The sequence below is a fragment of the Branchiostoma floridae genome, chromosome 5 (assembly GCF_000003815.2).
Source record: "Branchiostoma floridae strain S238N-H82 chromosome 5, Bfl_VNyyK, whole genome shotgun sequence".
NCBI classification, from domain to species: Eukaryota; Metazoa; Chordata; class Leptocardii; order Amphioxiformes; family Branchiostomatidae; genus Branchiostoma; species Branchiostoma floridae.
The window spans coordinates 8163782-8177014 of NC_049983.1; the positions used below are offsets into that span (position 1 = coordinate 8163782).

General features: G+C 42.0%; 1 protein-coding gene across 1 annotated transcript; it reads right to left on the reverse strand.

The window, feature by feature from the left end:
* Positions 1-277: 277 nt before the first annotated feature.
* Positions 278-13192, reverse strand: LOC118415682 (OTU domain-containing protein 5-B-like). Its single transcript, XM_035820415.1, has 10 exons — positions 12539-13192; positions 9612-9705; positions 8347-8411; positions 6813-6969; positions 4132-4280; positions 3708-3770; positions 3023-3154; positions 1993-2200; positions 1026-1151; positions 278-510 (listed from the first exon to the last, which is right to left on the reverse strand). The coding sequence occupies exons 1-10, from the start codon at positions 13022-13024 to the stop codon at positions 323-325; spliced, it is 1668 nt and encodes a 555-aa protein (XP_035676308.1). The 5' UTR covers positions 13025-13192; the 3' UTR covers positions 278-322.
* Between the last annotated feature and the right edge of the window lie 41 nt (positions 13193-13233).

Sequence of the window (13233 nt, forward strand, 5' to 3'; positions counted from 1 at the left end):
AAAAAAATTTTCAAGGAAAAGATTTTAAGGGGTTGGATTCTATGGCATTATACAAGGGAGGGGGAACCGATATGCCCCGTATCATCTGGTAAAATAAGAATTCCATTCAACTTCCTTTCATATTAGGCAATATAAAATTGGAATCACTATATTTACCTACATTGATATCTAAGTATGCTTCATTGTCTGACTTCTTAACCGTGTCATATAATTCATAAAATTAAACCAATTAACAACCTCTTGTTCTCTATTAGTAGCAATATAAAACAAAGGGGAAAAAATCAAAAACATTTTTTCTGGAAAGACAGTCTTCAAGCCAGCATTAGCTGGAGCCTTTTGCATCCGAGTGTTGCATACTGAATGAGGGGAGAGTGTCCATGTGTTGTTGTTGTTGTTGTTGTTGTTCGGGGTTGTTGACGGCTACTGTTCTTTTGAGGGAGTCCAGGTACTCCTGTTGTGAGATGGCCAGCACATTGGCGAGGAGGTCGTCATCGTCCCAGTCTGTCAGACCTGCGAGACACACAAACATGGCTGATGAAGGTTAGACATCCAGGTAATGAGATACACCACCGTATACAATATACTCTGAGGAGGATCTGCTAGACTGGGCCGAGGTTTCCACTTTTGTTTGGGTTTGTGTGTGTGTGTACTCTAAACAGCTGTCAGCCAATCAGAGAATCTGCTCAGTTTGCAAGAGCACAAATGTACAATAAAGGTCGTATGGAAATATACATATAGAATACGATACGGGGTATTCCGTATAGCCCGAGATACGGCCCGACTGCGGGTAGGATGGTGGAAGGTCAATTAAAACAAAAAAACTGGCGCCGAGCTAGTTTGGATTGAGAACAGTTGTTCAAATTTTTGACAGTGGCGCATGAGAGTTCGACTCATTCGAAACGAACTATGGAGCCCCAGGCTGTACTGTAAAATACGGACCAGTTGGAACACCGATGCTGAACGTTAATAAAACCTGGGTATAAAGAATGATATAGATACAGAGCAAGACTATAATGTATACTGACCGTATGCTGCGGGTGGTATATCCTCCAGGGTTCCGGAGACGCCAGCCACAGGGGAAGCACCGCCCTCCGCTCCCATGGGAAGGGGGCTGGGGCTTTTTGTACTGGGTCCTTGCACAACTGGGCTACCTGAGGGGGCAAACAACAACAGCCAACTCAAGACATGCTACATGGAAATCATCATCATCATCATCATTCATCCTTGTGTGCGGTGGAGCAGACGAAGTTAGTCCTCCAGAACTGCTTGTCTGTCATCGCAGAGAGTAGCCCTTGCCCTTCCAGCCCTGTTTTGACCTCAATGAGTTTCTTTAAGAGTTGTGTTTGGGCGGCCAACCCTTCTCTTAGTATCGTAGGACCACAACAAGAGTCTTCCAGCTGGCTCGTTGCTACAAGCAACATGCCCCGCAAGGCACAGCCGACGCTGTTTCACCTTTGTAGAGACTTTTGGTAGTGATCCATACAACTGTTTGGTCTATTGTAGACTACACGAAGCATCTTCGTATATGTGCCATTGAGTTTTTGGCGATTGTGACCTGGTCATAAGCCATGATTCAGATCCATACAAAAGAATTGTCTCAATACATGTCTGAAAGAGTTTTGTCTTGATTTGTTTGCATGGTAATGGTCTTAGTCAACAATGTCACAAAGAGTCAAATCTATGGGACATAACTCGACTGGTTACTGTTTATAGTTGAGCTCTTGGTTCCAATTAGTTACTTTGGTACTAATCCTGATCCTCTGAAACCGTACTTCTACTTGAATTTTCTGTGCCAGTAACCCATAGTTGCAATGTTAAGTAATGTACAAAAGACTGTTTGCCCCGGAGAGGAGATAGGCGCCGCCAGGGGACTAAAATGCCTATTGATACAGCACAACATGTTGTGCTGCCCCTACGGCTAATTAATCAGCCTACGGCTGATTAAAAGGCTATGGGACGAACGAACGAACGAACGAAAAGACTGTGCCTCACCTATCCTATCTACAGTGGTATGTACATGAGGATCCCCTGACGTGCCGGCGGCGCGTGGGGAGGGGGGTCCGTGGTGCTCGCTGCTCTCCGGTCTCTCGGGGGTGTTGGCCGGCGAGTTGTTGGTACTGTGGTTCCGCGGGGAACGCCCTCCGCGGGGACGACTGGCCGCCGCCTCGGCCGAACTACACGTTGCGCTGGCACTACGTGGCTACGGGAGAGAAACATGGGTGTAAAAAACTATGCCGACAGCTTTACCAGGGCTCGAAATTCATTTTTGGGAATAGGTGCACTGGTGCGCCCAACCTAGAAAATTGGGTGCACCAAAATATTTTTGGGTGCACCACATAAAATAAAGTAGAATATCAGAATATCCTAATTGCAAACCTACTAAATTAGTAATTTGAACGGAGCTCTTCAAAAATGGGAAGTACTATGACAGTCATTCTATTATCTTTCTAACACATAGATGTCAAGAATAAGGTGTTTACGTGCACCCACAGAAAATAATTGGGAGCACAGCTCCAACTTTGGGTGCACCTGGGTGCACAAAACCCCAGTATTTCGAGCCCCGGCTTTACACAATGGACAGGGAATACAAATCTTTCAACATTCTATCAATTTTGTACATTCAAACTTCTCTTTATCAAATTCATACAACTAGATGATAGAAGCATATAACAGTTAACCCTCAGCACTTTTAGCAGTGTTTCATACTTGACCGATTGAAGTGATTCAAAATTCAAAAAAAAGTTTAGTAGCATTGGGCAGACATAGTACTTCCCATTTTTGAAGAGCTCCGTTCAATCATTGGTATATTTTACAGCCTGAGGGTACATTCATCTGATTCAAAAAAATTTTCACAAAGTGGTCAAACTACAAGTTAAAACCATTTGAGATACAGGGGTTAATACATTGTTTATGACAGTGTACTATGCAGATTAAGATATAATGGGAAATAATTGAGGAAAATTCCCAAAGACACTACTAGTTATGGCACTGGTTCAAATAGATTACGGAGCTAGTCGCTTACAGCGGTGGCCTGTCGCGCTCGTTTCTCCTGTTCCCTCAGCCAGTCCAGGTAGGATTCCCGCGCCACGTGTTCCTCTATGGCCTCGTTGGTGGCTTCCCAGTCGGTGTACCGCATCTTATCCTCCAACATGGTCTGTAAAACAGGGACCCAACATGGAAGGATTTACAAACCATGAAGTTTCTAATTAGGCTACAGCAATTAAAGTTCATCAGTGTGCTCATGAATTTTTGTCTGATTTCATAAAAAATAATTTTTTGCCGGTGCGTATCGACAGAAGCGGTTCGTTTAACCGTTCGTTTGGATGCATGGATGGATGCATGGACCGGTCAATTCAACCAAACCCTTCTAATAGCCCTTCTGTACGCCCAATTATGTAATTGAGTCAGCGTGGCCGACCGGTCTAAGGTGCTGGGTGCAGATAGCAATTTGCTTCTGCAGCCGTGAATCGTGGGTTCGAACCCCACCTGTTACAACTTTTTTTCTTTGTTAGACAAATCTCATGTAATGTTTTCTTAATAGAAGACAGACCAATTCAGTAATTCGATGTTTAACATCCAGGCTTTTTCCAAAATACGCACCGGCTAGCTTTTTTCAGAAGCTTTCTTGTTTCACTTGTCCCGATAGGACAAGTGAATTTTAAAAAACACAAACTTTAAGATGAAAAGCACTTGAGAGAAACAATTACCTGTTGAAGTTCTGACTCTTCCGAGGCTTTGATTGCATCATCGACCTGTTGTTTGTCTGCAAGCTGGAAACAGATAAAGACGAAGAAAGGTCAAGACCAAAGGGAACGCATCTGTGTATTGCATACTTCATACTTGAAAACTGCATACTTGAAAAATTTCAAATCTAGACCCTCTGAAACGCTATTTCCTTTATTTTGAGGGGCAAACTTTGCCGGTGGAATCAGCTTGGTTCAACTAATATCTTAACATGCCGATTTTTGGCCATCACAAAGGACGGAATGGGCATAATTTTTGTCGTTCCCCAGTGGCAAAATTACGTCAAAGGACAGACGCTGGCTAGAACCCTGAACTGTTAAACCCCTTGTAAACTTGAGCCTATTTGAGTATCTAGAGACTAAACATTGTAAAAGCCATGGATCTCACCCCAGGTTTGAAAGCCGGCAGCCCCAGCCCCACACCGATGGTGGCCTTCCACGGGTTGACTATGGAATTGTAGTGCCGCTTCATGTGGTAACTCACGCGGATGGGCTCGTTATCCGTCACATGCATGCCATGGAATGTGTTGCATGGCTCTGGAAAACAACAACAATGTCATAAGTCATGGCTCAACAATTCTTCAGTGTTCTCAAGAGTTTTGTAACATTTGTTCTGCAATTGATGTTACTGTAAATGCAGAAATTTTCGCGGTGGATTAATGTTTGCGGTTTTCGCGGTGACCACTTCATTGCGAACTTAAAACCACCACGAACATTTTTCTATTATGGTATTAGACTGCAGTCTATGGTTTTACCGGGAATTTAAAACCACCACGAAAAGTCCCTTTTCCCGCTACTGCGAAATTAAATCCCAGTACTGTAAATGAGGCACCAATTTGGAACCTGGCATCCCGACTCATGTAAAACAATCTTTTGAGAAGCAGGAAAGCAAACATTATAAAAAAACTTGCAACCAGTAAATTCCAAAGATCATGCACTGTATGTTTATCAAAAGTCGCTGTACCAGGTTCCGAAATAGCTGTCATGTTTACTATATATGACAGTGCGGGAGAAAATCAACTTACCTGGCGGCAGGAATAAAGAACAAGAACTAGAAATAAGATTTGTAGGATTCAACATTCAATAACATAAGAAGGGTGTAACGTAAGGTTACCAGTTTACGTGCAGGACCAGTTTACGGTCACTTATTGGTGGATGCAGACTTCGAGGTCAATTGTAAAAAAGAAAATTCTCTTGAGTAGGAAAGAAGTACGTTTATATCATCTATGTGTCTTGCCTTATTTATCCTTTAACTTTGCATCCAACAAATCACGTCTGAAAAGTCCGACAACAATTTACATTTACGCTTGAGTGCGCACAACACTATTACAGATGACCCGGTTCTGATCGTAATTCTAGACGGCTATTTTCGTCCCCTCTTTAAAATCCAACAAACTCTTTATTAATTGAAACATCACCTCAAACCAAACCTGGAGTTCTTGTCTCAAGAATGCATGGTGATTTTATGTATGTTGTCCAAGGAAACTCTTATAAACTGCATAAAAACAAGTGACTGTCCTCGCCGAGCGGGTAGTTTTCGAACGCCATGTTGCATCACGTGACTTGCCCGTTAAAGTTTGGTGCACTGGAGAGCGAGAAATTGTCGCAAGGGGCGCTGTTGGGGCTAATTTATGTGGGGAGGGCACGGCGTGAGCAAGCCACATGTATACTGAACGCATTTCAAGGCCAGTTCCTATCTATACAGGTGATAACAACATCCAAATGCGTTACCATTATTATGAGTAGCATTGTGCCAGTTGTCGAACAGCATGGCGCTCTGAGTGGCGTTCTGTTGGGGCAAAGATGACTTACCGATAACGTTTAGCGGTGATGCAAAGTGGCGGCATGGCCATATGTAAACAGTTTATCCATTGTGTTATCTCAGTGAACTACGTGGGGGACTTTTAAGGGAAATGATCAGATATATGTCCTTTAGAAAAATAACCTCATGGAGAAACACCCAACTGACCGTAAATTGGTCACCCTGGAAGAATTCTTGGCTGCAGACTTGTTTATTAAAGACGCTCGTACGGCGAGAAATCCTCAAAAGAAATATGATGCCACACAGAGCTTGACGCAGACCGACTTTGATGTCTTCCAATTAAGGACAGCTTTTCACTTCCCGACCTGCGCGCTTTCCATAAAACGGCATTATTAACAAATCGACCGTAAACTGGTAACCTTACGTTACATTTAAAAAAAAAATTTATGTTCATTGAAAACTTAATAGGAATCAGGAACTGTTGTAGTAGCACGCATAGTCCAGTGGTTAGCGGCCCTGGCTCTGGAACTAAAAGCCTTCAGTTTGATTCAGGCTGTGTCGCTCACCCGACATGCACGCTACAGAAAGGGTTGCAGTCCTTAGGACAGGACGTTAAAACGTGGTGCACTGTCCACATTGTATTTGTCAAAAAGAGCTAGGAGAATTTCACTGGTACAATGAACCTGTAAATACTGTACATGTTGTCTGTCTTCTCTGTCATAATCAGTTTGTCAGAGTAGCTCTTCAGTGAGCTAAAACATTGATTGAGATCACTTTTCCTTTTTTAGTATTCTAGTGTCATTGGTGACATAAGCACTTTTATGTCATGCCTATGACGCGAAAACGTTCGATACGGGTGTTCCAGACCGTGTGATAACTTTCCGTATCACATGGGCTCTAAGTTGTATCACACGGGCTCCATTCAAATAAATCAAACCATTTCCAGCGGGCTGAGTGTGGCATGGTTGACAATTCGAATACCTGATTTCGGACATTGAAACATTGCTGTTGTAACACTTTTTGTTCAAGGGCACCAAATTTGTTCAGCTTCTGGCACATTTTGCATCAAAACATGGGTTTTCTCAGGTGGGTATGACATAAATAAAATACAACACGGTGTATTCCGCATCACCCTCGGTCTCAGCCCTCCTGCGAGTCGGATCACCCTCCGGCCTTCGGGCGATCCAACCCGTGGTCGGGCTGGTACCTCTGGTGATACGGAATACACCGTGTTGTATTCTTTATTAAGGATTTGCATGTCTCTCCAAATATTAAGCGACTAAAGCCCTTATCCTTGTGGACCATACCTGTACTGTACTGGTACACCTCAATGGGTCGGTTGTACATCTCCGACATAGCAACCATCTCCAGGTGGTTACCATGGCAATGGTCGCTACGCTTCCGGTTGATGTACGTCATGAAGTCCTCAGTCACGTACTGGGAGAAGTAGTCATAGTTTTTCAACTGAAAAAAAAAAAGAGAAGAGATATGAGCTTTGTTTTATAACTCAATGGTAAGTTTTGTCTGAACTGTAATGTAAAAAATCCATTAAAATCTACACTCTAAATAATTGTACAACAGTACAGAAGTAGTCCTAGTTTTTCAACTGAAAAGAAAAGAGAAGAGATATGAGCTTCCTCTTAAAACTCAATGGTAAATTTTGTCTGAACTGTAATGTAAAAATCTATTTGTAAAAATCTGCACTCTAAATAATTGTACAACAGTACGACTGAGTTCTTCATGATCATTTACCTGAAAACAAATCTTACGCAACTATTCAGTATGTGATATTTTAATTCAATTAAGAGCCAAACTGTGGTTGGCTACCACCAAAATTCAATCAAACCCTATTGCAAGCAAAATGTGTGTGTGCATAAACAACTTGCAGTCTTTCACATTACATATCTATATGTTCATGACTTGACATAATCACACACCAGTGCTCGAAATACCCACTTGCCCACTTGAAAATGCAACCACATTTTGCTTTGCGCAACTTAATCTTAAACCCAGGTTGCACACTGAGCAACCTGAAATTTTGCCGTTGGAACACTGCTTTTTCCCCACCTACATGCATAAGCTTTTGTACTTATTTTTTGATAACATAAAACATATTACATAGTTACATATAACTGGAAGAAAAGATAATGGATAAGTAGCTGATTTGAAGAAAGTAACAATTTGAAAGTGGGGCAACCTGAAATGTTGATGGCGCAACCTGGCCTTTGACTCAGGTTGCCACTTGGACAACCTGGCTGAAGAAAGTATTTCGGGCCCTGCACACTGAGCAGCTTACTAAGTAAACTAAAGCATGTTTCTTTCACTACAGATAGGTATGTAGTAAACAAGTTTATTTGTCTGATTCATTTCTTTACAATGTAAGAGTACATATGGCCAAGGCCACCAAACGGATGTTACAAAAGGGTTAGCCTTGGTGACAAGGCCAGATAAACTAAACAAAATGATAAAAATTGAATTTATCACAGTTTTGTAAACATCACAAAAGGCCCCGGGCTAACATAATCAGAATACTACCGTAACTGTACCATTTGATCAGTTGGATTCTGAGGTCTCCCCTCTAAAAGAAATACAGCAAAACCAGAACACGAGAGGTCAAAACCCTAAGGTCCACTGCAGTACCTTACAAAGTTGCTAGGAGTAGGAGGCCCACTATCGAGTTTGGCCTTCATTTTCCCAACTCTACCTGGCTACCAAATATTGTAAAGATCCGTTCACAGCTTCTCCATTTGCTGTCCACAAACAGAAGGGCAGACAAATGCCGCAGAAAAAATAACCTTCTTGTCCAAGGTACAAATACACATGAAAATCTGCAGTACTGACCATGTAGTCCATGCAGTGGTTCCGCACTATGGAATGCATCTCCTGGTCACCATATACCTGGTCAGCTGTAGAAGGGAAGAAGGCAGGTGTTGATAATATTATAACACACTGGACTGGACTAAGGGTGGGTACCGGTACAGGTACAAGTCCAGTTCAGGTCCAGAGGATCAGAACTGAACCTGATTTTTTTCCAGTCCACCTTTTTTTGGACTGGTCCAGTATGCTGGTACCTACACCTAGACTCAGCTCCTAGACTAGTACTGGACTAGTGATAAAAGTACAAGCACAGTCCAGGCTATACTAGGATTTCTGTCTCTAGCACATGTAAATGTGGTAATGCCAAATCTTGAGTACTGTTGAAGATATCCCATTTTGAAAATCGTGGGGTCTAAGGATGAAAAATATAAACAACTTCTTCCTATGATGACACTGTGCATTCTAAGATACATATCTGCGAAAGATGTTGGCTCGCTTAAAGTTCTGTCTACTCCACATACAGTATCACTCTACTATACTGCACAAACAGTAGGTGATGGAATAGAAGCTAGATAGAATAATAGAACAGACAAGCCAAGTATAGAAAAGTCAGATGACACATGGAAGAGGTGCTGCAGGGCAATGACCCTAATTGACGCAGCTGCAGAAGGCCCAAATTGAGTCCATACAGTATTTTAGCCTATTTTCAACTTGTAGCAGGAAAATGTAAGAGGAATTTCGTATTGGTGAGACAGTGTAGGGTGCAGACGTTCAGATTAGGCAACAAAAACAAGGTTTTGGTCCATTTTTTAGGCCCTTGATGACCCCTTATTTGAAGTGGTTGACCCTAAAATGACATCAGGAATAGCCAAGATGGCGGCATATTTGACAGCTGCGATGAGTTCCGCTGGTCGGAATTTTTAATAATCAGACTTTTGGACACTTGAGATAGCGGGCTGCTGTGTGGGGTGAGTTCTTATGACCTGGAATGTTCACGGGTGGATTATGATAACTTGAACTTGCCTACTTTTACATTATGGCCAATGCAGATTTCTATTGGTGTTCACTGCTCTGCAGATGTTTACTTGTGTATGTGTACCTTAATACGACGAGCGCCCACAGACTGTACTAACTGTCCTAGTCATCTGCACCCCCCAAAAAATTAGTGTTAAAAAGGCATATAGCTTTTAACTATGAATTACAATACATGATTTTATTCCTGCAAAAATTGAAACAGTTGGGCCATTCCATAAGCAAAGAGGGCATGGAGGATAAAAGGTTGCACTTACCGACTGCACGAAACAGACAGGCCCCATCCACCCCCATCTGCCGAATGGTCCAGCCCTTCTTTTCTTTCAGAGCATGTTCAAACCGAGCCTCCATCTGTAAATTATAACATCAGAAAGGCAATAATCAGTCTCCAATAATCATACAATTCATCACAAATAATCATAATAGACACATCAAAAGTTACACAGACATTGCACCGTCAAGAAAGAGTGTAGTTTTTATAAATTATAGGCATTTTTGTCGTAACATTTTCTTATCCACAAAAACAGCATGGTTAATTGCTTGACTCAAACATAATTTTCTTCAAACTATTTCTTCATTTTAGTCTGAGAATGGCCAGATGCACATAGTTACATTTTGTACCTAAAGAATGCTAAATGTTATGTTGTGCCAGACTGAATAAAGGGTACCATTCAACTTAATTAGCAACATTTTACGCAGGAATCTACTAAGATCAGGGAGTGGAATTCCGAAGCTGGTTGGACAAGTTATGCAAATCTGGAGATTCATGTAATCATTCAGAAAATGAAAAAAGTAGTAGTTTCCATTGATTGACATTCGTAAATTCATGATGTACACCCACATACATGTAGCTCTTTACTTTAGATTCAACTTCTTCCTGTTTCAAAATAACTTAATACTACTAAGTAAGCATACAAATCCCTTTATGATTATCCCTATATATATATATATATATATCAATATAAATACATATATATATATATAATCCATATAATCCATATAATATAATAGTGAGTGATGAATCAAATCAACATGGCCTAAACTACAACAAAATAAAATGTCTCAGTAATGCGGTAAACAATTACTTAACCAAGGGAATTACAATGTATGTCTGTTGCTACATCTAAGATCACTATCTAATCGCAGGGCTCGAAATACCACCTGCATATGCAGTTTAGTTCAGGTAAAATTGGAGCTGTGCAGGTATTTCTGGTGTCTACCTGCACCAAACCTGCACTGGTCCATGTACTGGGTTTGATACATAAATTTCCTATGATGTAGGTGTATATTGATTGTTATTAGCTGCATTGACTGTTACCATCTATAGAGTATAAAAGAAAAAATAGCAATGGTTCCTGAACAATTTTAGTATGATCCAAACTTCCTAAATTCAGAGTGGTGCAGGTAGAATTTGTCTGGTGCAGGTAATTTTCAACGTTACCTGCACCGGTGCAGGTATGCAGAAAAAAGTATTTCGAGCCCTGAATCGGGAACAACAAATAGCATATTTAGAGAGGATAACATTCAAACTGGTAATCAATCAATGATCAATCAATATTATCAATCAACAATTCATTGGACACATTTCCTGAGCCAAGCTTTCGACTAAGCAATCTAGATTATATATTTCAACTGCTATCCAGAAATATCATACTAGATTGTAGGTTTATGTGAGAGGTTTGGTACATCTTGTTGGAACAAGACCTGCATATTTCTACAGCATGTCTTCCTGTGCGTCATACCATAATCTTTGTGGTCCTTCCATATCCTTCTCCTATTCTCCATACATACCCAGCAGCATACTAATGCTACATGGTAGTATCAAGCCCCCCTCCCCCTTTCATATCAGTGAGGACCAACAGAAACTGGTTGCATGTGAGCCTTTAAACTCACATTACATTATTTACACTCTTGCAAGTATTTGAAAAGAGTACACTAAATCTAGAAATGCTTATGTTTGCAGTTTTAGCGGTGGCCTCCTCACTGCAAACTTATACCACCGCAAACATTTTTCCATTATAGTATGTGACTGCAGTCAGTATGGCGCTACCGCGAACTTAAAACCACCGTGAAAACTCTATTTTACCATTTTCACGAAATTAAATCCCTGTGAACTTAAATGCATTTACAGTTACTGTATTAGACATGCCAGATAGACGTAAATAAAACAGTTTGCCAGTCGTAAAAATAAGGCTGCATCTCTATATTATATAAGCTCCTTAGCCCGGTATCCAGCCGTATTATAGCTCCTGAGTCTCTTCTTTCCTCTACGCAAATACAGAAGAGACTCAGGAGCTATAATACAGCAGGATACCAGGCTATAACCTGCTTGGTTGCATCTAGATTTAGCAGTCCCAGCATGCACCGCTGCTATAGATGTGCAGGTCAGGTCATGTGATCATGATCAGATTTTGTAATCTGCCAGGTTTTCACGAATCACCATTGAAATCTCTTCTTGTTATACGACTGTGGTGAATCGGAACCATAACACTTGGAAATAAGCTCTGTTTACAACAAATCTACAACTTCTGTTTTCCGATAGAGAAAAACAGCAGTGTTAAAGGGAGGTCATTTAGAAGAGACTGGAAATTGTTTTGAACAGCTGCCAATTTCTGGCAAGCAAAAATAAATGTCCCGTCCAAAGACATAGACAGCATTTTGATTTGGGATGAAAAGATGATCATCAATGGCTGCACGGTCACTGTCGTATTCCCTTGCCTTAAATGCAGCTTCTTAAGGCTCCGTTACAAAACCTTTATAAACCAAGGAGGAGTAGCGCTTGCTTATAAAATTTGTAGATCAATTGTGGAATGACCTTAGCATCTTAATTCTATAATCTTACCATTCTACAAGACTCGTCCCACTTTAAAATCTGTTAAACTTACTTTAAGACGTACCCTTAAATGTGTACTGCGCAGCTGTTGATGGCACTATGAAAGGCTTCCTATTGTTCTTATCTTTATTTATGATGTGTATGTTTACATGTATACCTTCACACCTTGGCAATTATGCAATCTGCTTCCATGGACCCTTAAAATTCTATATCACAAGTACACACATGTTAAAACTTAACTGCAACATTTTCAAGAGACCTAAACGATTGCCGTTTAAAAGGCAATATATTTGGAATGCTACAGTTGATTTAAACTGTGAGGATTTATTTTTGTGTATGACGTCGTTTTACCTCCATGAGTGTCTTGTCGTCCACATCTTGCGAGTTTTCATACTCGTCCTCGCTGTTGTAGACCGGGGCAGCGTCTGGCTGCTCCTCCCCACCGGTGTTCTCCACGGGCCGGGCCTGGGGGGACCCCACGGGGTGCGCCGTGTGCCCCCCTACAGACAGACCCCCCCTTTTTCTGGAGCCGCGGAGAGGGGAGCCTGAGCAGCGATGCCGGCGCTTGTTGGCATGTCCAGAATGCGAGTGCGCTCCGTATTCTGGGGCGTCCTCATCGCTTGAGAAGCGTTCCTCCCGTGCAGAGGCCCCTCCTGCCCCCCATCGTGGGGGAGACGAGCGGGGTCGGACTGTCACCCGGGCCTCGGGGACGTTCCCGTGCGGGTGGGGGTGCGAGCTGTGCCCGTGAGTGTGAGGCACCCTGTGCGGGTGAGAATGTTCCCCAGAAGTCGACTCCTGCCCGTCGTTCTCGGGCTTTTTCTTCGGCAAGATGGTCATCCTGGATGACCTAAGATCGCGATCTTTCTAACAGCGGTGAATCTTGTCGCCGACTTGCCGACTTTTGGGAGAAAATTCCACAGAAAAGTGAGACGAAAGTCAAATCAAAACATTACAGGATCCAAGATGGCTGCCTTCCTGGACATGACGTCATCTGAGCATGCGTATTAGTGCTCGCCAGGCCGGTGTCCAAATTTAGACAGTGCAGC

Bases quoted from the DNA above. Each gene is read 5' to 3' on its own strand.
- LOC118415682 (XM_035820415.1), bottom strand. From the start codon at position 13,024: ATGACCATCTTGCCGAAGAAAAAGCCCGAGAACGACGGGCAGGAGTCG. The intron at 4,281-6,812 runs GTATGGTCCACA...GTTGTTTTCCAG, and splicing joins GGTGTACCAGTACAGTACAG to AGCCATGCAACACATTCCAT. The intron at 3,771-4,131 runs GTGAGATCCATG...ATCTGTTTCCAG, and splicing joins TGCCGGCTTTCAAACCTGGG to CTTGCAGACAAACAACAGGT.